At 40.5% G+C, this 26,520-nt stretch overlaps 1 protein-coding gene across 2 annotated transcripts in view; it reads right to left on the minus strand.

The window, feature by feature from the left end:
- Window positions 1-2,503: 2,503 nt before the first annotated feature.
- The window catches only part of scn1laa (sodium channel, voltage-gated, type I-like, alpha), a 53,917-nt gene continuing 29,900 nt past the window's right edge, over window positions 2,504-26,520 (minus strand). For both annotated transcript variants that reach the window (XM_036139397.1, XM_036139399.1), the window contains 10 exons: window positions 15,048-15,183; window positions 14,817-14,971; window positions 14,526-14,699; window positions 14,274-14,396; window positions 9,913-10,173; window positions 9,772-9,828; window positions 7,495-7,632; window positions 7,309-7,413; window positions 4,049-4,319; window positions 2,504-3,968 (listed from right to left, as the gene is read on the minus strand). In XM_036139397.1, the coding sequence (XP_035995290.1) occupies window positions 2,791-3,968; window positions 4,049-4,319; window positions 7,309-7,413; window positions 7,495-7,632; window positions 9,772-9,828; window positions 9,913-10,173; window positions 14,274-14,396; window positions 14,526-14,699; window positions 14,817-14,971; window positions 15,048-15,183 (2,598 nt within the window). In that variant the 3' untranslated portion in view covers window positions 2,504-2,790. The remainder of the gene's footprint in view (window positions 3,969-4,048; window positions 4,320-7,308; window positions 7,414-7,494; window positions 7,633-9,771; window positions 9,829-9,912; window positions 10,174-14,273; window positions 14,397-14,525; window positions 14,700-14,816; window positions 14,972-15,047; window positions 15,184-26,520) is intronic.

Below are 26,520 nucleotides of genomic sequence, written 5' to 3' on the forward strand. Positions count from 1 at the left end.
GGAGATTGTGAGTCGGCCCTTCTCACGTAACATCTGCGACTGACTGCACAAATAAATTCCAGCAGTTCCACAAACACTCCTGAACTTTGTTGAGATCCCTCCAAAAATAATTAAGGTTGTCATAGTTGGAACGGGGCTGGCTGACATTGTATTAAATCCAATGAATCATGAATGGGACATCCCTTGAATTAAACATGTGTATGTTGGCAGAGGAGCAAATACTTTTGGCAATGTAGTGTAGACCCATTTAGGGTACAGATAGGGAGCTGGTGTAAAACACAAGTTAAATCCTTATTATTAGTCCCTAATCATACTAATCATACTTAAAATAACTGCAATGTTAAGCATCTTACAAATGTAATACCAGTGTGGGGTAATAAAAAACTAAAAAAAAAAAAAAAAGCATAAGACCAAAAACAAAAAGAAAATAAACAAAAAACAAATACCCCCCTCCCAAAAATAGCCAAAATAACAAAAAACAAAAAAAACAAAAACAAAAAACAAAAGACAACATTGCAGGACTGACAGGCTTAATATTACTTAACTAATAAAAAAAGCTAATCATGGGTAAAGCACAGGTAATCTCTCTTTTCAGAAAAACTTTCACAAGTATAATCAAACAGAACCAAACAATGTTACATCCGTGTTTTCTTAAAGCAAATTTGTAGGCAGACATGATATACTTGTAATCTTTATTCAAACCATTACCCTTTTTAATAAAATGTGCTAAAACAGTGATTTGCATGCGGTTTCTATATACTCTATAAATAGAATGGATATATACAATCACCAGAAGTGTATATAACAAAAACACTGTTTCACTGAGCATGAAGTATAGCATAGTTGTTACCAGGCAAACAGGAATTACAACAGTGGAACGTTGCTTTCTTCCCCATTAGATACATGTATGATTTAAGGAGGCAGTAGTGTAAAGCAATAATATAAAATGTAAACAGAGGCAGGAAATAGCAATGGACATGACATGTGTGATGCAATTTCCTTGAGATTCTTCATAATAACCTGAGCCATCAAGTCCATCTTTGATCTTATCTATGATAAAGATTGAGAGGTGAACTGGAAAACACAATGCCTCCCCAGTTCTACCGGAACACAGTTTTATCATGATTAGTCAACATGAAAATATCTAATTACATACAATATAATATTGGCAGTATATTTAGTTTTAGTTTAAAATGGAGTTTTATAGTATTAAATGATTTAGAAAATAGAAAGTGAACAAAGTCTGAATTTCAGAGTATTCAAAGCACAAAGTGGAAATTTCAAAGAGCACTAACTCCTCTGCAACACACAGTTAAAGCTATATGTGGTAATCCTGTTCAGAAACACTTTTTATTATACTGGGTAAAATCATCTATTCAGAAAGTAGTCAATACATTATGTATTCAGAAAAAGGAGGTTAAAAAAAATTGATCTCTGTGGGAGCTGCAGGCCTGTAAAACGCTAACCAATCGCTGCTCTTCGCACTAAAGGACAGGGATTTGTCATAGTTTGCTCCTGCTCTCACACCCCTCTGTCCCTCAAGTTACGGCAGAATCGCCTTATCTATTGGTTGTCCCACATGCCATCATTCTGATACGCTCATGTAACGTCGATGTGTGGAAACATTCCTTCTTAGCTTTAACTTGCTGACTGCACATGCGCACTTTTAGTGTTTATGTATCCAGTCAGCTTAGCGATTAGGTTAGCGGTTCGCTTCACTCTTAGTAATTCATTGTAGCTCCGCTGCTCACACTGTATACTTTGAACATAGCTGAAAATCACAATAAGTGAACCGAGTTCATGTTTATGAGAAGAAGAGGAAGGCCTCAGTAGAAAGAAATAAGACCAGAGTGGATCTGTGAGATTTTTTTTTTTTTACACAATCGGAAGAGCAAGGTAAGACGGTCTTGCGCATGCGCAGTTATTCAAAAAGGGGGAAACATCCGGAAAAAAAATCGCTGACCCTAACTTTATGGAGTTTGCCTTTAGGTAAATACAAAGGTAAACAAGATATTCTTTTTCTATAATTGCAAGTTAATTAAAGGCTTTGTTTTTTGAACAATAACGATGTGCATAATTAATATTTATCAATATATGCGTGTATGACGAAAGGCATAATATTAATGAATTCAATGATTAGAAAAAGTGCAATTTTTTTAATTTCTGACAATGGTTACTGTCCTGACATTGATTAACACATAAATCCAGCACTCTTGATGTTTTTCAGCCAAGGTTTTGACACATAAAAGACATTGGCCTGGAATAAAACCCTGGTCAAAATAGCACTCTTTGGCATGCATAGCCATGGAGAAACATTCATGCGCAACTACAAGTGGCTTTAGCAAATATTTTTAGCACTATGAGTAATTAAGGGTGGTCTAGAAAACTTAAAAGAACAACCCTAAGACCAAAAAAATTTGTATAAAAATTAGTGTTGCACTGATACCGATACCAGGTACACAAGTACACAGCCAGGTATTGGGTATCGGTATCGAGGCCAAAAAAATGGCATCGGCGCAACACTAATAAAATGCAACCAGCTGACAAATTGAATGCAGATATGACAACAAATACCTTTTTGCTTCAAACAGAATTTGGTCAGTTACTCAAAAATTTTATGTATAGCCAAGTTATGTCTCTGCAATAGGCATCAAAACAATAGTAAGTGTGTCTTTAAAAATACTTGAAATAACTGTACCAATGTTTGCAAAATTTTCCAAAGGAATTCCTTTTCAAAAGCTGTAAACGTTTTTTCACTCTAAAAGTATTTTTTGCCCTTCCGTGTTTATTTCATTTGTCTTGTTCTGTGATGTCTTTTCTCTCAACCTCCTTTTCACTTTTGTCTTTTTCATGTTTGCTGTTCCCATTTGGAGTCATACAGTTACTCGAAGACTCAAAGTCCCTCAAAGGCGGCACTGCAGCTTTATCAGCAGTAGAGACTTCGTTAGGTTTATCTGTAAAGTGTTCTTTGTCAGACTGCTGTTCATCTTTTTCTCCAGTAAAGCTGAGTGCAACAAAAATCTTGGTCCTAGTGTAATGTCTGAAAGCTTTCTGAATAACAGCAGCCGACACGTGTTCTTGTTTTTGGCGGAAGGTGGCCGTGATGGGCTCATACGACACCTTGGATGGATTTGCAGCCATAAAGCGCTCCTCCATCTGGGACCTGAGAATGTCCATGTCCCCACTTTCACCCAAAACACGTTTTGTAAAGGCAAATAGGATATCCAGGCAGTGAATGCGGCCACCGCTCACAATTGGTAGATCCATAGAGATAAGCTCCCTTTTGTTAGGCTTGGGAATGCGTAGTGGTGGGGTTAAAGCATCTGCAAAGTCTGACAGCATGCTGTACTTCACAAACTGTGTTGCGAGAGGATCAAACTTTTCCCAGACCTCATAAAAGATTTCAAAGTCATCCTCGCTTAATGGTTCAGTGCTCTCCTCAGTGGCCACGCTAAAATTCTCAAGGATGACTGCAATGTACATGTTCACAACAATAAGGAAGCAGATGATTATATAACTCACGAAGAAGGCAATTCCCACTGCAGGATTTCCACAGTTTCCTTTAACATTATTACTACCAGGATGCTCCATTTTAGAATCACAATCATCGTCCTGGTTGAGGATGGGAGCTAGAAGACCGTCCCACCCCGCTGATGTGGTAATTTGAAACAAACAGATCATACTGTTGCCAAAAGTCTCAAAATTAAAAAGGTCATCAATGTTTTTCTCCCTCTTGACATAGGCAAAGTTTGACATGCCAAAAATGGCGTAGATAAACATCACCAAGAAGAGCAAGAGGCCAATGTTGAACAAGGCAGGAAGGGACATCATTAAGGCAAACAAGAGTGTGCGTATTCCCTTGGCACTTTTAATAAGGCGGAGGACACGGCCGATCCTAGCCAGTCGAATCACTCTGAACAGGGTTGGCGAGACAAAATACTTCTCTATCACATCTGCGAGACAACTTCCTGCAGAAAGAACAACAGACTTAGTACACAAATAAATATAATTAACTGTTTCCTTGTGCAAAACTAGAGTAAAAACTTACCGACAATTGACAGGATGACCACAATGAAATCAAATATATTCCAGCCATTCATGAAAAAGTAATGGCGAAGTGCGATCATCTTTAACAAACATTCTCCAGAGAAGATAATAATGAACACTATGTTGATGTACTTGAGGGTTGCTTCCTTTTCCTTGGTCTGCTCCTCTGTTTCCACCATCATGGTTACCATATTTAGCCATATAAGAATCATAATTGCAATATCAAATGCTTGCTGTGTGACAAAGTCAAAAAAGTACCCTTGAAGCTTGTTCTGAAACACAGACAGACAAACACATACAGAAAACAAAAGACAGAAGATAAACAGATTTAGAGAATAGGAAAACATAAAAGCAAAAAAGGGCATATGATTCTAAAATAAGGGTACACTATGAGTAGTGCCCTCATTTGTAAGATGTGTTAATATTTCAGCCATACTCCTATACCCTTGTGTTTAACTGCTTTTGTGACCTGTATTAATAACCTCCACGGTCAGCAGCAGTTTTTCTTTGTAACATTTAGGTTTTTCTGGTATTATTTATCAACACTTATTTTACAAACTGAACATGAACAAGATGGTGTCCTCTGCCTGGTATAAATTTGCTGTTTTGACTTGCAGGAGATATATTTTGTTTTGCCTTTTCCCTTATAGACTTTTCCTACTGCTTGGCCAGTCTGTACACAAGCTTTGGAAAACAAATGCACACACACAGAGCTTATGTTAAGTGCGTATATAAGAAAGTACAATGTGTACCGATCTGTCTAGCTGTCAAGTTGTCCCTTCGCTAATTTAATAAGTCCACTCATTTCATTCCATTTCACTATAATGGAGCGCATTGAACTGCATTCTCTCTAGCTCTCATCCAGTCATGACAGTAAGCTCATGTATGTGTTAATGGAATTCTAGAATGAAATAACTTCTAAAAATGACAACACTCATTAGGTTTCTGGTAAAACAAAAGAGTGATTCAATGTCAAAAACACTATTATCTGTAATTTTTCTGGCTTGGCTGTCTGTCTGCTCCTTCACTCTCATCCTGCACTTTGCAATCAGTGTTATTTGCTGCACCTGTTATCTTCCCTCTTGCAGCAGCTTATCAAGCAGATTCCAATCAATCTGCCATACTGGGTTCCTACAGTGTCAGAATGCCAGATTTCTGAAAGCTTAGAAGTAGATATCCAGCATTCCAGCCTGTCTGCCTTGCCTGATTCTTTTTTTTTTTTTAAGATTTCATCTCACATTGACCCTCGGCTGCTGCTTTTCTGGACACTGAAGTGGACTGTAATCTCGACCACAAACTTTTGCCATGCCCTTTGGATGTGTCCTCCTGCTTTGCGGACCTGTTTCTAGCCTCAGTCCTGTCAACTCTTTTTGCCTGTTCCCCTGTCAGCCTTTCCAGATACCAGCAGAGGTTTTAGTCTGCCTTCACCAGAGCTTTGTTTGTTGGTTGTTTTAATAAACAAATATTTGTTTCTCCGTCTATTTAAGCCTAACAACTATTGTCTCACAATTGTGTATACCCCTTTTCTGTGAATCTGAATTAATCGTTTAATAACTGTATATATTCTTTTCTATGAATTTGTGTAGAGTATAGTCAATAACTGTACTTTATTTTTGCTATTGTGTTGTACATTTGTCCTCATTGTTCAGTCTCTTAATTTTGTTTTTACATATTTTTTACCATTGTGTAAATCTGCATGCTTCCAGTCCCTGTTACTTTGGTGCTGGTACAACAACATTTCTCCACTGAGGAACAAAAGGATATTTCTATTCTATTACTACTACATTTATGTTAAGGGTGCTGAAATGTCATCAATTGGTAAATAATGTTCCAACAACAAATTACTAACAATTCAACACTGTTTGATCAACCACACAACTGTGACTGAAATACCACAATAAATGCACAATAATAACTTTATCTACTCTCACATTAGGAGATTTTTTACTCACCTCGAGATGCTGGTTGCTTAAACGGAAACTGGTATAATCAATTACTGTCTGATTAATTCTGCAAATAATCATTTGACCACTTGAGGGGACCCATAGACCTTTGAAATTTAATTTCTATTGATATTAAAAATTTAAACAACATGATAATGTAACCAAAATGAAACATGTCCTGTCATGACACAGCAGAATGCTGTGAATTCTGCACCACTGATCTTGGTACAGACAAACTATATTGAACCAAAGAGCACCATTATTCAGAGATACTTATTGATGAACTGATTCAGCTGGCAGGCTCAACACCATACTAACTGACAAAGAAAATTTGGAAATATTTTGCCTGATAAAGGACCGTTTATGTTCTCACCGACAAAAGTTGGCATCCGGATTGTAGCCAGAGTAAAGAGTGAATTCTGTTGATCAGCCCAATTCCAAAAATAAATTTAAAGATGTCAAAACTAGGCTGAATAAAGTTCTGTAACAATCCTGTAACTGGCGGTTGCCAGTTCGATCCTCTGCTCCAACCGTCTCAGTTGTGTCCTTAGGTAAGACACTTTGACCAAGGTGGCGGCAGCCTCGCTTCTGTAAGTCTGCCCCAGGGCAGCTGTGGCTACTAAAATAGCTCACCACCATCAGGGTGTGAATGTGTGCGTGAATAGGTGTAGTGTAGACTGTAGTGTAAAGCACTTTGGGGTGGTCGGACTTGATAAAGGGCTATGCAAGTACAAGTCATTTATAAGACAGATACTGTAAGACACTGTGCACAATTTGCAAAGGTTTGAAAGTAAATAAAAAAATGTTTACTTACTACACATTTTTTAGTTAAGCACAATTCAATCCAGTTTTGACCTACATAAAGTGTAGATCATAAACTCGAGCTGGTCACAAATAATTCAAATATCATAAAAACTGTGAAAAAGCCCTTTATTGAAACACTGAATATGATGCTAACTTCAACATATTGTTGGAAAAACACAATCTTTCTGTTCTCACTGCTGACAGTAGGCAAAGTTACGGAAAAGGGCTGCTTAAGCAATTATCAGATCTATAGGCTTTATTTGGAACTACATTATTAATCTAACTAATGCATTTTTTGTATGTTTGTATACAAAATGTTTGTATATCTGAATATCTGGAGCGTGTAACAAAAGTAATTTCCCTCTGGGATTATTAAAGTATGTCTGATTCTGATTCAACCTCTGAGGTAGTTTAAAAGGTCTAAATATTTGTAGAAACGGAAAATATGGCAATGAAGTTTTCAAACAAGCATAATCTGCAGTAGTACATCCAGATCTGTGCATGATTTACTTACTTCTGGCCTTGGGATAGGTTTCTGTGGCTTCTTTGATCCCAGCTTTTTCATAGCATTATAGTATTTCTTTTGCTCATCAGTCATGAAGATGTCTTGACCTCCTAAGTGAAGAGGGCAAAAAAGCATGTTAAATTTAGACAAAAATCCTAAACACAGAGTTGTTTTAAGAAGTGATGTGACACTTATCTTTCTCTTCTGTTGATTGAAATTGTCTATAATGACACCAATGAAGAGATTGAGGGTGAAAAAGGCCCCAAATATGATGAAAACAACAAAATAAAGGTACATCTTCAAGTTGACTTCATATTCAGGCTGGGAATCTATCTATAATAAAAAACAAAATGCAGAGAAATTAAACTTGGAATGTGGCACTAAGAGCTCTTTATGTCAAATTCTGCTAGCCAACAGTGCTGACAACTGTGACACCATTTGACCCATTTAACAAGAAAGCAAGAAAATAAAACAATGTTAAAATAATTTACAAACAAAACAAAAAAAATAGAATACTATCAAAACATAAATTTGTTCCTACAACCCAATTAGCTAAGCTAATTATGTATATATATATATATATATATATATATATATATATATATATATATATATATATATATATTAGGGCTGGGCAACGATTAAAATATTTAATTGCGATTAATCGCATAATTTGCCTGATTAATCATGATTAATCACATTGTATTTACAAACTCCAAGAATGAATTCAAAAGTAGTGTAAAGAGCACTTTTATTTTAATGTTCTGCTGCCATATGAACAAAAGTGTTGTAACATTTGTAGCACTTATCAGTAACACATATTTAGTGTAAAGCTCAACTTAAATATGTAAAACAAAAAATAGCAATAATAATAAATTAAAGCTTATTGCCACTGACAGGGAATTCTCTTTATGGGGAAAAAATCTACCAAAAACAGGCAATTTCTGAGGTAACCGCAGGGAGCAGCATTACCATTTTATGTTCAATACCAAAGTTTAACTTGGCAGTGGTTACAACTAACTTGTTTCTGTCATATTCGATGCTGGAAGAACTTTAAACTGAAATGCTTGCTAAATCGATATGCTTGCGTTGCTTGTGTTTATTTGACGTTAACACGCGGTTTTTTGTTGTTGCTTTCTCGCGTGCATGTAGTGAATGGCAGGGGAAAAACAGGCAAAAACACATGGATACTTTGAAACGCGAAGCGACTTCACCGACGGCGTCGATGCAGACCCCGCTCCGCTCCGCACAAAACTTGTTCCGTTCACCAACTCACCGCCTCGCCTAAGCAAATTCCTGCGGGAAACACCGCCTTCCGCATGTCGGCTTTGTTTTTTTCCGGTCAGCACCTTTCTTCCTCTTTGAATCTGAGGCTGGGCTGACAGCGAGGTTATTGGTGCATTATCGCCACCTACTGTTCTGATTCAAACCCCTACACCGCAGCAACAGACCTTCACAAAATAAAAGCATGTGAGCAACATGCGTTAACCCGCGTTAAAGTAAATATCGCCGATAATAGTCTAATGAATTAACGCGAAATTAACGCGTTAACTGGCCCAGCCCTAGTTAACATGAAAAGAACATGAAAAGAACAAACCAATACAATATATATATATATATATATATATATATATATATATATATATATATATATATATATATATATATATATATATATATATATATATATATATTCTATACTGCTCTCTATACTGCTCTCTCACCCACCCAAAAACATAAAGACACGACCACCACAGCATGAAAAGAACAAACCAATACAATATATATATATATATATATATATAAATTCTATACTGCTCTCTCACCCACCCCTCGTACTTCGGAGTAGGGTGGGTGGCTCTCCATTTCTCAAGCTTGGGTCCTCTACCAGAGGCCTAAGCTTGAAGGTTCTTCTTAGGATCTTAGCTGTTCCTAAGATTGCGCTCATCTGGACTGCCCCGAGTGCTCAGATGACCACAGGCACCACTGTTCTTTCCTGCACTGCTGAAATACTTGTTTCTTAAATGAATAATGTGTTAAATTGGCAGATTGCCTTGTTTGGTTCTATTTAGCAGAAAATAAGCAAAATAATGAAAGTACAAGCTACTTTGCCACAAAATATAATTAGAATTAACAGATAATCACCGAAAACACATGTTATGTTTTTGTGCAAAATTTAAATCTCTTTCCACATGGTCAAATACCTTCTTTGCACTTAGAAGGTATTATTATTATTTTAACCTCAAAGTGAATACTTTGAATACATTTAAAAGATTATTTTGAGCACTTTTAAAGCCCAATTAACGATAGTAGCATGCAAAATATGAAAAGGCACACATATACACTATATCACATTAAAGATGTACTGGCTTCTTGCAAAATAAATCTCTTGCTGCATTGGAACTTAATACTATACTATTTTGTTGAGTGAGCCTTGCAGTATTGAAGTAAACAAAAACTATATTTTATTACTGTGTTTGGAGAGTCCACAGCAGCATACATGATGTCCATCCAGCCTTTGAATGTAGCCTGAAAATAAAGGTTATTTAAATAACGTAGTAACAAGTTTGGAAATGTGAAGAATTCTAAATAGAACAATATCAAGTTACTTACAACTTGCAAAAGAGCAAGATAACCCATTGCAACGTTGTCAAAGTTGACTTTGACGTTCTTCCATTGGCCTACGCCAATACAAGCAGTACGGTTCGTCACCACTGATGTGCTGAAAACCTCTGAGTGATTATCGATACAGCGGTAGAACTTTCCTGCAAATAGGTTGACTCCCATGATGCTGAAGATGAGCCAAAAAATTAGGCATACCAACAGCACATTAAAAATGGAAGGAATTGCTCCCAGCAAAGCATTGACAACCACCTAGAAAGCAAGAAAGAAAGAAAGAAAGAAAACATAAACTTAACACATAATGTCTGTGGCTAGGATATCTTTTAAAACTAATGCACAACACTATATCCATGGAATGGTAAGAAACGGAAAACACAAGAGTGATGAGACTGGTCTGAAAACACAGCATTGGGAGTGCATGGATAATTGGGGAACAAAATAGGAAAAGAAGGCAGGAGATTTCTTAAAGTGTACTAATCTGAGAAAAGTTAGTGGGTTACTTAGTTTTAAATAAGTATTGACAGAGAACTCCTTTCAGAGGACGTAGGATGCCAAAAGTTTGATTACTGTAAATAGAAACATAAAATAACACATAAAGAAATCATGGTTAGATTACATAGCAAAAAATATTTAAAACAGAGAGAAACCGATAAACAGCTGACGCATGTGAGAAGATGAGCATGCAGAAAAAGGATTTCACTGGCAACCACATGAGGAAAAACATAAAGACACGACCACCACAGCATGAAAAGAACAAACCAATACATGCTTCATTGATTTTTAGCAGCAGACAATCCCGTGGTCTCAGTTACATAAAGTATCAACCTCTGTTTAGACTGTGTGCATAAAACCGTCACATAACTGCAAAGTTAGGTGTGAGACATTCCCTATAGAAAACAACGAGCACTACAATGTATACACGCAGGATGTTGTATCTACAGACTAACTGACCAACTGTACCTCTTAACTGGGATGTTTGAATTCTAGAAAAGCGGGTCCAAAAGTTATCCATAACTCCCTCCCTTCCAATATGGGCTCTGTAACTTCCATCCACCCGTTATCTATGCCGGCTTATCCGTGCAGGTTTACAGGGCTCTCTGGCGATTCAAGCACATTTATTTTGTGTTAAACTAGTTTGGGGCTTCTTTGGTTTTTAATATTTTGACTGAAGCAGCTATTGTGAACAGTTGATGGAGGCAAATTCAGCTGTTTAGAGATGAATTTTACTGTAAGTCTCCTTCATAGATTCAGAGGGTTGGGGAGGAGCTGACAGAGTCAGCTTTTCCAGGTTTTATGATTGATATGTAATCATTAAAATGTAACATTATTTTTCTTTTATCTCTTCAATTTTATTTTGTTACTTTTGTTTGGGGGGGGGGGCTATCTTCAGCAGTCAATGCGGGAGAAGCTGTGGGGTAAACCCTGGACAGATCTATTTGTGTTATTTAATTTTTTTTTAATAGTTATCATTATTACCTCCAACAACTGGATGGAGGCTTCAATCAATGGGGCTGGTGACGCTCTGCTCAGCTGTCGCAGTTGACATGACCAGTGTCACTGATACACGCACCAGTAGAGTGATGATAAACAGGGATAAGATTTGTCAGCTGTAATATTTTCTTATTAAACTCAGACATAAAATAAAATGTTTTTTTGTTTTGTTTTGCAGAATTTCTGCTGACAAAACAACCTTCCTTCTGTTTTGCTTTTGTTTTGTTCATGTCCAGCACTTTGAATCATCTTAAATACTGAAAAGTGCTTTATAAATAAACTTGCCTTGTCAGTCATTTTTTTCATATATCTGACACAATTTATGAACAACTAAGCCACAGTATTTGCCGCAAAGCTGCTTAACAAGATAATGGACTTCCCGCTAACAATTTTTGGGATTCCTCCATTTTTATTTTTCGCTGCGATTTGGTAGTCCAAGCCGAAGGATGCTGAAGCTAGAAATTGACAAGAGAACATGTTTGGTTGTCGGATGTATTAACCCAACCAATTTGTTACACCATTCCCCAGCATACTACAAAATTGCCCAAACATGATGGAGTGGTGTTAGATTCTCATTAAGTGTGAATGTGTGCGTGAATGGTTGTTTGTCCTGTTTGTCTCTGTGTTGCCCTGCGATGGACCGGCGACCTGTCTAGGGTGTACCCCGCCTCTCGCCCATTGATAGCTGGAGATAGACACCAGCACGCCTTGCGACCCCATAAGGGATAGACGTGTTAGAAAATGGATGGCTGGATGGATGGATGGTGGAGTGAACCGCTGTGTTACCTGGAGGGGGGCGGGGTGTGAAATGCCTTATTTGCCTTTAAAGAGGCAGCACCAAATAAAGTTGCTCTCAGACAAACTTAAGAGCCTGTGGACCTACACTAATGAGGAATTCAGACCAAAGCATTGCAGTTACCCTTTATATAGACTGCAACCAAATAATTTGAACGTGAAAGGATGAAATTAAAAGCACAATACATCCCCTTTAATGAATTGTTTAAATATTAATAAATGCTCACTCTACATAGGTTTAAAATAATATTTGCAAGCAGATGTTTGTAAATCTGGCTTCAGAAAGTAAGAGCCCTGCCTAATTTTCCTTCATCCTGTTCCCTTAACCAGTTGATTTAAAGTTCCCGTCTATGCAGTGGAGCTGGAAATGCAAATGGTTGGAACTAATTGCTGTACAATCTCTAGCTTTTTACTTACTGCACCTACATTACCCAGCTCTGTTTGCCAGTAAATAGACTTCTACATAATTTGTCTTGTTTTGACAATGGTTGGCTACTTTCTGTTGTTCTTATACAAAAATGTAATAATTACATCAAAATACACATGTCAAAATGTCGAAAAAAGTGGAATATACTTTTAAGGTACTGTATGTATGCAGCAAGGACCTGTCTTACTGTTACCAATATATGGCAGCTATAGAATAGAGTAGAATTACAGAGGAACAAACAGTTGGAAAAAACAGGTAAGAAAAGGAATATGTTGATTGCATGCAGCAATTGAAAAGATCTTAAAGTGTGTTTTATTATGCAGAGCAAAACAAGTTTTGTTTTCGATGAGGCTTACCAATTTTGTAAGTAAACACAGTATATACACCCTTACCCAGTCACATGTTTTTGTATTTAAGATTATTCTCTAAAATAGATTGAAAAAGTAGTCAATTAAGCAAACAACCCTTTTACAATTAACAGCAAACAGGCTTAAATTGGAGACAACCAGACTTTCGCTCAGTTTTTCTGAAAAAATAAATAAATAAATAAATAAATTCTTGGTGGCTGGCACTTGACCAACCAGAGAACTTTAACACATTTAATACAAATGTGCTGCTAATCTTTAAGGACATGGAGGCCCATCCTCCTAGGCACAATCTGAGTCAGATGCAAATCAATGACCCACCCGTCACTGTCCTAGGCCATTAGAAGCTGTTACTTGGTGTGAGTGGAGTACTTGGTCACCTAAATCATGACAAGACTGCTGATGTAATCTCTTTGGAAAGTGTTGGATGACCAAGCTGTTAACACTGGGGAGTTGGAAATGCAATCCTCCCCCTCTGTTCAGTGAAGGCTTTTTTCTTTTGACCAAGGTGGTTAATAGGTTTCTTTCACTCATCTTTCAAACCATATGTTCTCCCTGTCCAAAATCTGGACATCACTGTGGTCAAAAGAGTGTCCTTTGTTCTTGAGGTGCAAGTGGACTGCAGAATCTTGCCCTAAGCTGCTGGCCCTCCTGTGCTGTGCCATGTGTTTATGTAGCAGTTGTTTGGTTTCTCCAATGTAGGAGTCTGAGCCGTCCTCGCTGTATTGGACCACATACACATGGCTGCTGAGCTATGGTTTGGGTGTTTTCGTCTAGGAGTGAACCCGTTTTTGTCTGAGAGTGTTATTAGGTTTGAAGTTTACTGTGTGTGAGAAAGTTCTCCTGAGTTTCTCAGAAACTCCTTACATATATGGAATGACAAGGTTTTTGGGTCTACCTGTTTTCTCCTATGTGTTCTCAGTGACTCTGACTCAGTTGACAAACACCCAGTTTGGATAACCACAAGCTTTCAGCGATTTCCTGATGTGTTTTCCGACTAAGTGATTTCCGATTGAAGCCTATTTGCTGTTGCGATGACCAAGATAACTGAGAATTTGCACAGGCCTTTTACAATTAACTGTACATCCACACTTCTCAGTAGCTGCTATAACGCTTTTCTGACAATTATCACTGGCAGTTGCAAAAGAATGTCAAAACTGATTTTGCAAAGCTTTTGTACTACCGTCTGTTAGGGTTAAATGGAATTCTTGAGCTTACTGTCAGTTTAATGGGTTTGTTTACGAGTTTAAAAAGAAACTTGTGGTTACACTTACCCTCATGCCCTCAAACCGTGACAGAGCTCTTAGGGGCCTTAGAGCTCGCAGGGTTCTCAAAGACTTGATTGCACCAAGGTCTGATAATTCTAAAGCATTAGCCACAAGACTGACCATTGAGACCTGGAAAACATACAGATAAAGACATTGTACAATAAACTGAGAAGAACAATTATTTAAACTAAAGAAACATCAGTTGTGTCTACCTCATTATCACTAAAAACCTATACTGACCTATGTGTTTCAACCTACCTGAACAATCAGGAAGTCCAACCAGCACCATGCATTTGTAAAATACTTGGAAAATCCATATGCCATCCATTTCAGGAGCATTTCCAGAATGAAGATGAAGGTAAACATTTTGTCAGCAAACTCCAACACGACTTTAATCTTCTTCCTCTGCTCAGAGTACACATCTTCAAAAGCCTAATGAAAAAATATAGTGGGCTCATCACAGTCGTAGTGACTATACATTTTAGTCAAATGTCAAGCAAGCATTGAAATAAACTTCTCTTTGCAGACAATAACATCACAGAGACTTACAAGTGCTCCACTGCTGAGCAGAATCATGAAGATGATGAAGCTTTCAAACCAGTTGTGCTCCACTATCCGGTAACATGTTTTTCTCAGCGTCCACCACACCTTCCACAAGCCCACATTTACATTTACTTGGCAAAACTTGAATTTCCGAACACATCCTGAAAAGAAACAAGTCTGTTACCTGCGTATAATGTGACTAGAGGCAACAGATGACTGTTATGTTGGAACATTTACCCGCAGTGAAGCAGTCACGTGGTTCCTTAATGACTTCAGAGTAAATTACTACAGGCTCAGCTTGCTCTCCATTTGACAGATTATCCACTGTACTCCCCTCAGAGCAACTGGACTGCCCATCATCATCATCTACAACCTGTGGATCAATCAAGACAGGGTTTGAAAAAAACAAGGGATCCACCCGACCCAATTTCAGATATCAGATTGTCATCCCAATCAAAGACTTCTTAAAGGACTAGTATTTAAAGTTCCTACTGAAAGTATTTCTGAGACCTGTTTGATCTACTGTTTTGTGATAATGTGCAGCACAACACCAGCAAGACGTGTGGCTGCATTTTGGGTGGCCAACCTTTCAGATACTGCATCATATTGTGTTGTGCTTGCACAGCTATATTGACAGTTTTCTGATTAGGATTTAAGTCTTTTTAACCATCTACAATGACAAACAGATCTTATTGTTGGAAATAGATGGCTAGGCAGAGTGGAGCAAAAAGAACAGTCATTCCCTTATACAATGTTCAAAAACAAAGTGCTTTTGAACCAGAGGGACTTTTCATGTCAGTTTTATCTGCGTAAAATTAACAGAAATTTTACTAAAATCTGTTGTGAACCGAATTATTATCAAATCATACAGATCCATGCTAATGTTAGCCAAGCAGTAAAATAAATAAACACAGGAGGGGCAGGATGCAAGGCTTAAAACCCTTTAGAAACAGATATAGCTATACATGTTTTACACAACACATTTTCAAAAGATTGTGGAAGTAACCCATGTTGGTGCAAAATATCTGTCACTGTCAAGAAGAAAAGGGATAGGAAAAAAGTAAGAGACAATGCAGCATCTGGAACACTATTTGTCAGAGTTGTATTACTGAGGAAGTGTAACGTCGCAATTTACTGCAGTTTAAAGCCCCCAGTTTTCGCATAAATATATGGCGTTGATTTTACAAATATTTGTGAAGCATTGGAATGGGATTTGGTATTGGCCAGTGTCAAATATATTCAAAGGAAGTACAGAGCAGATATGTTCACAAGTTATTTTTTGCAATTGTTAAGTATTTGAGGAAAGATTCAAGGGCAAGATCCAGATCTCTAACCCCAGCTCCATGTCATGTCTCAAGCTTCTAATGGATGAAATAAAAATTTTCTGCAAGCATTAATTGACCTTTAGCATTGCAGTATTGTATGTTAGTAATGTACATCCAATAATATTTGTCTTTTTACCTAACTTAACACATGAACATTAAACAATTACTAACAAAAATACAGCTTGTGGACATACCTACACATGCCAGATATTGTAAAAGAAATTACCCATGAAAAACATCTCTGATTTTTATAACTTTGTTTAAGGTGCCTGGCATCTTTCACAGCTTCTATTTCAGTGGACGCTTATGCAGATAAAATATGTCCCCCTTCAACAACTGGGGTAAGGAGAAACCACTGAGTAAGTCCATTTCTTTACAACTCTAACCACAAGGTTTGGCCACATTAGTGTTACAGTATAATCATTTTTAGAATAGGACAGAACAGAATATAATAGAAATACCCTTTAATGTCCCATAGTGGGGACATTTAGGTGTATAAGCATCACACAAAAGGAAAAACATATGTAATAATACTGTACTTTTCAAAATGGCGTACTCAGAATAAATTGAATATGCATGTATACTTGTACATAAAAAAACTGACAATTATTTTTTTTTTAAATGGGAAATTGTGCAGATAGCAAGAGGCTACTTATTGAACTTGTTAGGAGAAGTGGTGGTTATAAAGTATAACAGTTACACTGTGAATAAGGGACTTTCATATTGCTTCTTAGTGCACCAAGGGGGGAGCAGACTTTTAGTAAAAGAGATCTACATCTCTGCAACTTCTTCATGCATGGAATGGGAGACATTGTCAAACAGCAATGTTAGATTAGCCAGAGCCTTTTTGTCTCCTTCTAGAAGTCGTTAGTCTCCTCTTCACCTCAACTTGAGAGTCTGGGTGTAATTCTCAATAGCACTCTATCCTTTACCTCTCACATCAATAATATCACCCGTTCAACCTATTTTAATCCACGCAATATTATTCACCTTTTTCCATCCCTTTCCCCTCACTCTGCCTCGGAATTCAGCTGCTCGCATTATTATTACCAAAACCTACTCATTTCATCACATCACACCTGTCCTACAGCAGCTCCACTGACCTCCGCTTAGATTCAGAACGCAATTAAAAATCCTTCTGTACACATTCAAGGCCATCCACAACCTTGCTCCCCCTACCGTTCTGATATCCTTTACAGTTCTACTCCTTACCGCACCCTTAGATCCTCCTTTTCCATTCACTTCACCGTTCCTCCTTCTCTCCTCAGCACCATGGGGAACAGAGCTTTCTACTGCGACAGACTGGCGGCCTGTCCAGGGTGTACCCCGCCTCTCACCCAGTGTACGCTGGAGATAGGCACCAGCACCTCGCGACCCCATGAAGGATAAAGCGGATCAGAAAATGGATGGATGGATGGATGGACTTTTGTTCTATTTCATCCCTATTGACCATCAGAGGCAGGGCTTTAAGCACTGGATGGTGAATACCAACAAGGCAAGGCAAGGCAAGGCAAATTTATTTATATAGCACAATTCAGTACAGGGACAATGCAAAGTGCTTTACATGATTAAAATATAGCAAATTAAAACAGAATAAAAGCAAGTAGGAATAAAATGTAGATAGAAATTAGAACAAAGAAGTGGTGATTCAGTTAACTAGAACAGTTGAAGGCAATCCTAAACAAATGTGTTTTTAATCTTGATTTAAAGGAACTCAGGCTTTCCGCACCTTTACAATTTTCTGTAAGTTTGTTCCAGATAAGTGGAGCATAGGAACTAAATGCTGCTTCTCCATGTTTAGTTCTGGTTCTAGGTATGCAGAGCAGGCTGGAGCCAGAAGACCTTCAGTTGTCTGGATGGTAGATACACTGATAACAAGTCTGTGATGTATTTAGGTGCTAAGCCATTCAGTGATTTATAGACTAACAGAAGTATTTTAAAGTCTATTCTCTGAGATACAAGGAGCCAGTGTAAGGACTTTAGAACTGGGGTGATGTGCTCTACTTTCTTAGTCTTGGTGAGGACGCGGGCAGCAGCGTTCTGGATCAGCTGCAGCTGTCTGACCCACTTTTTAGGCAGACCTGTGAAAACACCGTTGCAGTTATCAGTTCGACTAAAAATAAACGCATGGATAAGTTTTTCCAGATCCTGCTGAGACATCAGTCCTTTAATCCTAGAAATGTTCTTCAGGTGATAGAAAGCCGACTTTGTAACTGTCTTTAGATGCTTTTGGAGGTTCAGGTCTGAGTCCATTACTACTCCCAGATTTCGGGCCTGATTGGTGGTTTTTAGCTGAAGCAGCTGGAGCTGTGTGCTAACTTTTGATCTCTCCTCTATTGGTCCAAATGTTATTACTTCTGTTTTGTTTTTATTCAACTGAAGAAAATTTTGGCACATCCACGTATTGATTTCTTCTAGGCATTTATTCAGTGCCTGAACTGGTTCATAGTCACCTGGTGACATGGTGATGTAGAGCTGTGTGTCGTCTGCATAGTTATGGTAGCTGATCCCCAACAGAGTCCCAAATAATTGCAATAAACGAACAAAGAAAGAAGTGCCCGCTTTACTTAGATGGGGAAGAGGGCAGCAATAGGATCCCCTCTAACCTATGTGAGGTGACCACAATCACTCTCTATAACCTCACAAAAGTATTAGGGGATGTTCTGGAGGCAGGGCCCACCCCTTGTAGGAATCAGATCAGCACACAGAGGCTATCTTTCTATTGTACGTCTCTAGTGCTCAGACAGGGCACAGGAGTATGCCAGTGCCCCCAAGGTGGGCAAGCTGCAGGGGCAGAGGGTGGCTCGCAGACAAGGCAAATTGACCCCTACCCTAGGCCACAGCGTGACATCTTAGCCACCAAGCTTCCTCTGGCTGCAGAATTCATTAACCGACGAGGCCTGATATTCACCCCCACATTTCCCTGAAGCCATAGCCAAGAGAAATGCAGTCTTCTAAAACAGATGCCCAATGTCCACCTCTGACATTGGCTCAAATGGAAGAAACTACAGGTCAACAAAAATCAATGAAATGTCCTTCACAGGCACTACAGGATGTGTGGGCAGACACAAGTGATGGGAACCCCTCAAAGTACCAATGATGCATCCTTGTGATGGCCCACCGTGCCACCATCCATCCTGATAAGCAAACAAAACCTAATGGTAAGCAAACAAAACAACCACGGTGGTCAGTGAACGCGCCACTACCAAGGCATCAAAAACAGAAAGAAATTATTTACCAGTAGGGGAACAAACACTAGTTATATGAAGGTTAGCTTGTGTCGCCTCTGGAGGCCGAGATGACCCACAGCTGCGACCAAAACCATAAGGCTAATGGTGCCAAGTAATAGGAATTTTGTTCCTCTTACATCTTAAAGGAAAATCACTTAATAAGGATGAGCTCCTTCATTTGGTGGGCACAGCTATTCAGTTCCTGCCACTCAAGAGGATTAAGTCTTATTGGCTATTTTTTTCTATGCCTCCTGCCTTTTTGCACAAATAAAATAAGATTTGATTAGATTTTGTCGAGCCCCAATATTTTCATTTCAGTTTTGTCCATTCACAAAAATGTCTGTCCTGTTCTATTTCTATCCTATTTGTTATAGTTATCATCAATGTCATTCTGAATGGGATTTTACTTATTTAAAAAAAGATTCTGGACAAAAACTATGAAACAAAATTATTTCATCCGCAAGTTAACACTGTGATTAAACCACAATTTTCTTTATCTAATAATTCTTTCTTCTTGTCAAGACATTTCCTCTGCTTTCCATGAACTTTTGCAACCCAAAGACTAAAATCTATATTGGTTAAGGACATTAAAGGGGAAATCATGCAAAATCCATTTTGTTGTATATTTTGAATATCTCGGTATCAAGAAACTTAAATTCGAATGTAGTCTGTCCAGGTGTTGCATACATATCTTTTTGGGTTATATTTTTCAAGCCTTTTAGTTTTCTGTTCCATTTTTTTTTAACTATTACATCACAGTAATTGCTGTGAGACTGCTAAACAAGGTCATGGAGGTCCGGCTTTATTAATCCACCATTTTTATTTCTCATACTGATATATTTTTTTAGTCCAAGCTGAAGGATACCGAAGCTACAACTGTAAAACTGTTCGGTTGCTCATTACATTGTCCCCCAACATACCACAAAAATGGCCAAACAGGGTGCAGTGAAACACTTTGTGATCTGGAGGGTGGTGGGGTGCGCAGTGCCTCATTCAGATTTCAAGAGACCACACCAAAACAAGTTGCTCTCAGACGCAGTTCAGAACACGGGTAAAAGAGGGGACATCAGGGCAATTTAACGAGGATCTCAGACCAAACCATTATAATTCCACTTTATATAGATCATAACTGAATGACTTCAATGTGAAAAGGAGAAACTGAAACACTGAGAGTCCATCTACTGGTCAAATGTATTAGCAAGCAGAGCCTGAACACAACACATTTCAATAGTCAACCAGGAATTGTTACTTGTTACCTCATGTTGGACATGCTGAGATTGCTATGAGGACTAGAATTTAATATTTTGTGCTTCTTAAGCAGTAGAAAGTGGTTATTTCAGCTGTAGTCACTTTATAGCATCTAAAACCATTATCTTCTAACCTCCAACATTCATAAGGCATTTTTAATCACACAACTCTGGCTCACTGAATACTTTCTGTTTTTTTTGGCCATTGACCTGAGAGATAGTTCTTACTGAAAACCCAAGTAGACCAGCAGGTCCTGAAATACTCAAACTTGACTGGCACCAAAATCCATGTCACATGCTGTTACTAAAATCCCCTTCATTTCAAATTTGTGTGCTCTGTTTTAACTTCAGCAAGTCTTCCTCATCAAGTGTACAATTTTCTGATTCTCTTTTTGAGCTTGTCAGTGTACGTGCAGAGCATTCATAATGCATTTTTATTTCTTTCAAAAAAATAAAGAACTTGATTTCCTCTTTAGCCAAACTGGAGGCATTTCTCTATTTGTTGTAGAATCATTTTGATTTCTAATCTAGTTTATTGTTGTAAGCTGTCTGCAGGGTGTGTCTTTTAAAAGCTGGCACGAGAACAGCTAAAATCTCTTCCTGTAGAGTGCAGGCTACCCTGGGACTGGCTAGAGTAGTGCAGGTAGTGATGTAAGCATGTTGCTGCAATATTGTAGATGTACTAATATTAATGTGATGATGGTTTGTTTCTCAGCCCTTTCATTCTGTTTCTGTGAGAAGAACATGATGCACTGCTGCAGCAAAATCAGTTACGGTGCTGAAATGATTTTGTTGCATCGTTTGAATTCTTTATGTTAGCCGGAGGATTTCCTCTATACGTACTAAAATCATAATTTTAAAAGGGTTGAATGAAAGTTTTAGTTTAAATTTAAGAATGTATTTAATTAACGGGTAACGGGTAGCAGTGGAGGGCGGGGACCTTGGCGTTCCGATCCTCGGCTGCAGAAGCTGGCTCTTGGGACGTGGAATGTCACCTCTCTGGTGGGGAAGGAGCCTGAGCTTGTGCGCGAGGTTGAGAGGTTCCGACTAGAGATAGTCGGACTCACCTCGACGCACCGCTCTGGCTCCGGAACCAGTCTCCTTGAGAGGGGCTGGACATTCTTCCACTCTGGAGTTGCCCATGGTGAGAGGCGCCGAGCTGGGGTTGGCATACTTGTTGCCCCCCATCTCGGTGCCTGCACGTTGGGGTTTTCCCCGGTGAACGAGAGGGTGGCCTCCCTCCGCATCCGTGTGGGGGGACGGGTTCTGACTGTTGTTTGCGCTTATGCGCCAAACAGCAGTTCAGATTACCCACCCTTTTTGGAGTCCTTGGAAGGGGTACTGGAGAGTTCCCCTCCTGGGGACTCCCTCGTTTTGCTGGGGGACTTCAACGCTCACGTGGGCAATGACAGTGGGACCTGGGGGGGCGTGGTTGGGAGGAATGGCCCACCTGATCTGAACCCGAGTGGTGTTTTGTTGTTGGACTTCTGTGCTCGTCATGGATTGTCCATCACAAACACCATGTTCAAGCATAAGGGTGTCCATATGTGCTCTTGGCACCAGGACACCCTAGGTCGCAGTTCAATGATCGACTTTGTTGTCGTTTCATCTGACCTGCGGCCGCATGTCTTGGACACTCGGGTGAAGAGAGGGGCGGAGCTCTCCACCGACCACTACCTGGTGGTGAGTTGGCTCCGATGGCGGGGGAGGAAGCCGGTCCGACCGGGCAGGCCCAAACGCACTGTGAGGGTTTGCTGGGAACGTCTGGCGGAGTCCCCTGTGAGGCGGAGCTTTAACTCCCACCTCCGGGAGAACTTTAAACACGTCCCGAGGGAGGCGGGGGACATTGAGTCTGAATGGACCATGTTCCACGCCTCTATTGCTGAGGCGGCTAGTCGGAGCTGTGGCCGCAAGGTTGTCGGTGCATGTCGTGGCGGCAACCCTCGAACCCGCTGGTGGACACCAGCGGTGAGGGAAGCCGTCAAGCTGAAGAAGGAGTCCTACCGGGCTTTTTTGGCCTGTGGGACTCCGGAAGCAGCTGATGTGTACCGGCAGTCGAAGCGGCAGGCGGCTCGGCTGGTCGCCGAGGCAAAAACTCGGGCGTGGGAAGAGTTCGGAGAGGCCATGGAGAAAGACTTCCGTACGGCTTCGAAGCGATTCTGGTCCACCATCCGGCGTCTCAGGAGGGGGAAGCAGTGCAGTACCAACACTGTTTACAGTGGGGGTGGTGTGCTGCTGACCTCGACTCGGGACGTCGTGCGTCGGTGGGCGGAATACTTCGAAGACCTCCTTAATCCCACCAACACGTCTTCCATTGAGGAAGCAGAGCCTGAGGACTCTGGGTCGGGTTCTCCCATCTCTGGTGCTGAGGTTGCCGAGGTTGTTAAAAAGCTCCTCGGTGGCAAGGCTCCGGGGGTGGATGAGATTCGCCCTGAGTACCTTAAGGCTCTGGATGTTGTGGGGCTGTGTTGGTTAACGCGGCTCTGCAACATTGCGTGGACATCGGGGGCAGTTCCCCTGGATTGGCAGACTGGGGTGGTGGTCCCCCTATTTAAAAAGGGGGACCGGAGGGTGTGTTCCAACTACAGAGGAATCACACTCTTAAGCCTCCCTGGTAAGGTCTATTCAGGGGTTCTGGAAAGGAGGGTCCGTCGGATAGTCGAATCTCGGATTCAGGAAGAGCAGTGTGGTTTTCGTCCTGGCCGTGGAACACTGGACCAGCTCTACACCCTCAGCAGGATTCTTGAGGGGGCATGGGAGTTTGCCCAACCAGTCTACATGTGCTTTGTGGATCTGGAGAAGGCATTCGACCGTGTCCCCCGGGGGATCCTGTGGGGGGTACTCCGGGAGTATGGAGTACCGGACCCTTTAAGAAGGGCTGTCAGGTCTCTGTACGACCGGTGTCAGAGTCTGGTCCGCATTGCCGGCAGTAAGTCGGACTCGTTTCCGGTGAGAGTTGGACTCCGCCAAGGCTGCCCTTTGTCACCGATTCTGTTCATAACTTTTATGGACAGAATTTCTAGGCGCAGCCAAGGTGTTGAGGGGATCCGCTTTGGTGGCCTTAGGATTGCGTCTCTGCTATTCGCGGATGACGTGGTCCTATTGGCTTCATCAGGGTGTGATCTACAGCTCTCACTGGAGCGGTTCGCAGCCGAGTGCGAAGCGGCCGGGATGAAAATCAGTGCCTCCAAATCCGAGACCATGGTCTTGAACCGGAAAAGGGTAGAGTGCCTTCTCCGGGTTGGGGGAGGATGTCCTGCCCCTAGTGGAGGAGTTCAAGTATCTTGGGGTCTTGTTCACGAATGAGGGGAAGATGGAGCGGGAGATCGACAGGCGGATTGGTGCAGCGTCTGCTGTGAAGCGGGCGCTGTACCGATCCGTTGTGGTGAAGAGAGAGCTGAGCCAAAAGGCGAAGCTCTCGATTTACCGGTCGATCTACGTTCCTACCCTCATCTATGGTCACGAGCTTTGGGTCGTGACCGAAAGAACGAGATCCCGGATACAAGCGGCTGAAATGAGTTTTCTCCGTAGTGTGTCTGGGCTCTCCCTTAGAGATAGGGTGAGGAGCTCAGTCATCCGGGGAGGACTCAGAGTAGAGCCGCTGCTCCTCCACGTCGAGAGGAGCCAGTTGAGGTGGCTCGGGCATCTGGTCAGGATGCCTCCTGGACGCCTCCCTGGAGAGGTGTTCCGGGCACGTCCCACCGGGAGGAGACCCAGGGGAAGACCCAGGACACGCTGGAGGGACTATGTCTCCCGGCTGGCCTGGGAACGCCTTGGGATTCCTCCTGAGGAGCTGGCCCAAGTGGCTGGGGAGAGGGACGTCTGGGCCTCCCTACTGAAGCTGCTACCCCCGCGACCCGACCCCGGATAAGCGGAAGACGACGGACGGACGGACGGACGGTATTTAATTACTGTAGTTAGAAAATGATCTGCATGATTACGATTATCAATGATAATCTTATAATGTTTGACATTATAAGATGGTAATTTGTTGTTAACAATAGTAAACCATGGACACAGCTCTGAGCTGTATTATACGTTTAGGTCATAACACATGAATTAAGGGCTTATCATGTAAGAATTGAGACACATTTCTTTTTGTTTCTCAGTATAAGATAAGCAGGTCAGTCTAACACTCTCTTTTTGGCAGGTACAGTTACAAAATAATTTGTGGAGAGAGAGAGATAGTAGTTTGATAGCATGGAGGTCATCCAGCCTTGAACACTTGGATCTCATCACAAAAAGATGAAAACTCAAAATACCAGAAAAACATGCAGGAAACTTGCCAGCAACTCTTAGATAGTTTCATTGTTAAGCCAAACAAGATTTTTCTATTGATTACTTAGAAAAGTATGAATACAAGTTGTCTTAAGACATTTATCATAGGGGTGTCACAATAGAGGTGATATCATGATATTGAGGCAGACAAATTGCAAAAAATTGTGGTCAGTGTGTTTTCAGGCAAAAATAGTAGTTTTTCAGTCTGGTCTAGCGGAGCATAGCATACTAAAATAAATAAACCATTATCCTTTGCGCCAGTGCGCACCTTCTAACCAGTGGTTGCACACACAGCCCACTCTACAGAAACATGGCAGAGGGTGGAAGCAAGGATACAGAGCACATAAAACGGCATCATGATCACATTCTAATCAAACTGTTTCCCCTCCACTATACAGACCAGAACTGATGCAAAACAGAGCCATAAGCAGTCGGAGTGCATCTCACTCGCCTCTGATGGGTGGACCTCAAGAGCGACCCAGAGTTACATCGCAATAACAGCACATGCTATGACGACTGAATGGGAGATGAAAAACTTAGTTCCTAAAACACGGGCTCTTTTTGCGTCACACACCTGAGCCAACATAGCTGAAAAATCTGCCGTTAAAGAGTGGGAACTTGACAAGATTAACAGTCCACCAGGAATTGCTGTCGTGACCAACAATGCAAGGAGTACGAAAGTAGCAGAAAACGAAGCAGGCTGTTCTCCACACATAAAGTGTTTTGTACACACTTTAAACCAGACAGGTTTAAAGTTAATGCTGTCAGTCGCCTTCTTGGGAGAATTAGACATGTAGCAGCTTTTTTCACCGCAGTATAACAGCCAGAGCTGTGCTGACCAGTATAAAAAAACTGTCAAACCTTCCAGTGCACAAACCTATCATGGATGTAGGACCTCGATGATACAGTTCACTTGACATGAATCAGCGTTACTTGGAGCAACAACAAGCAGTTTTGCAGCCCTTCCGAATGATGAACTAAGACGTCAAGCACGTGATGTGAACACTTTGGACACACCTGACACTGCAAAGCTTCTCACACCAATTAAAAAAAACTATCATTGTGCTGTGTGAGGAATCCCAGCCAACAATATCCCTCACTTAACCTTTCAAACAAATGATACACGAAAGCATGGCGCCTGATTATCAAGACTCAACCACCGTTTCTAAGATAAAGGCAGCATTATTGAAAGACTTGGCAGACAGGCACCAAGGAGAGGATGAGAAGTTCTTGCAGGAGAGCAGTGCCTTGGATCCCCAGTTTCGGACCTTGCATCATCTGAGCAGCAGTGTGAGGGCGGACGTTTATGTAAGATTAAAGTTGAAAGCATCTCAAATGCAACACCAGGTATTTCTTTTTAAATTTAGCTCAATGTAGTATTTGCTGTATATAAGAATGAAATAATAAAAAAAAATTCTCTCTCTCTCTGTCTTTTCAGAAAAATTCAGATGAAGATGAAGTGCCACCTCCACGCTGCCCCCATCCTACAGATCCACGTTCAGAGATCTGCCCTTCTTCCCTCTAATGTTGACATGTTAATATTTCTAAATGCAATTCAACTGACTCAGTAAGGTTAGAACAATCTTGCTTAATTTATGTTTGGATCTGCCTAGGTACTTTTTATTTATGG

This window comes from Fundulus heteroclitus, chromosome 7 (genome assembly GCF_011125445.2).
Source record: "Fundulus heteroclitus isolate FHET01 chromosome 7, MU-UCD_Fhet_4.1, whole genome shotgun sequence".
In the NCBI taxonomy this organism is placed as follows: domain Eukaryota; kingdom Metazoa; phylum Chordata; class Actinopteri; order Cyprinodontiformes; family Fundulidae; genus Fundulus; species Fundulus heteroclitus.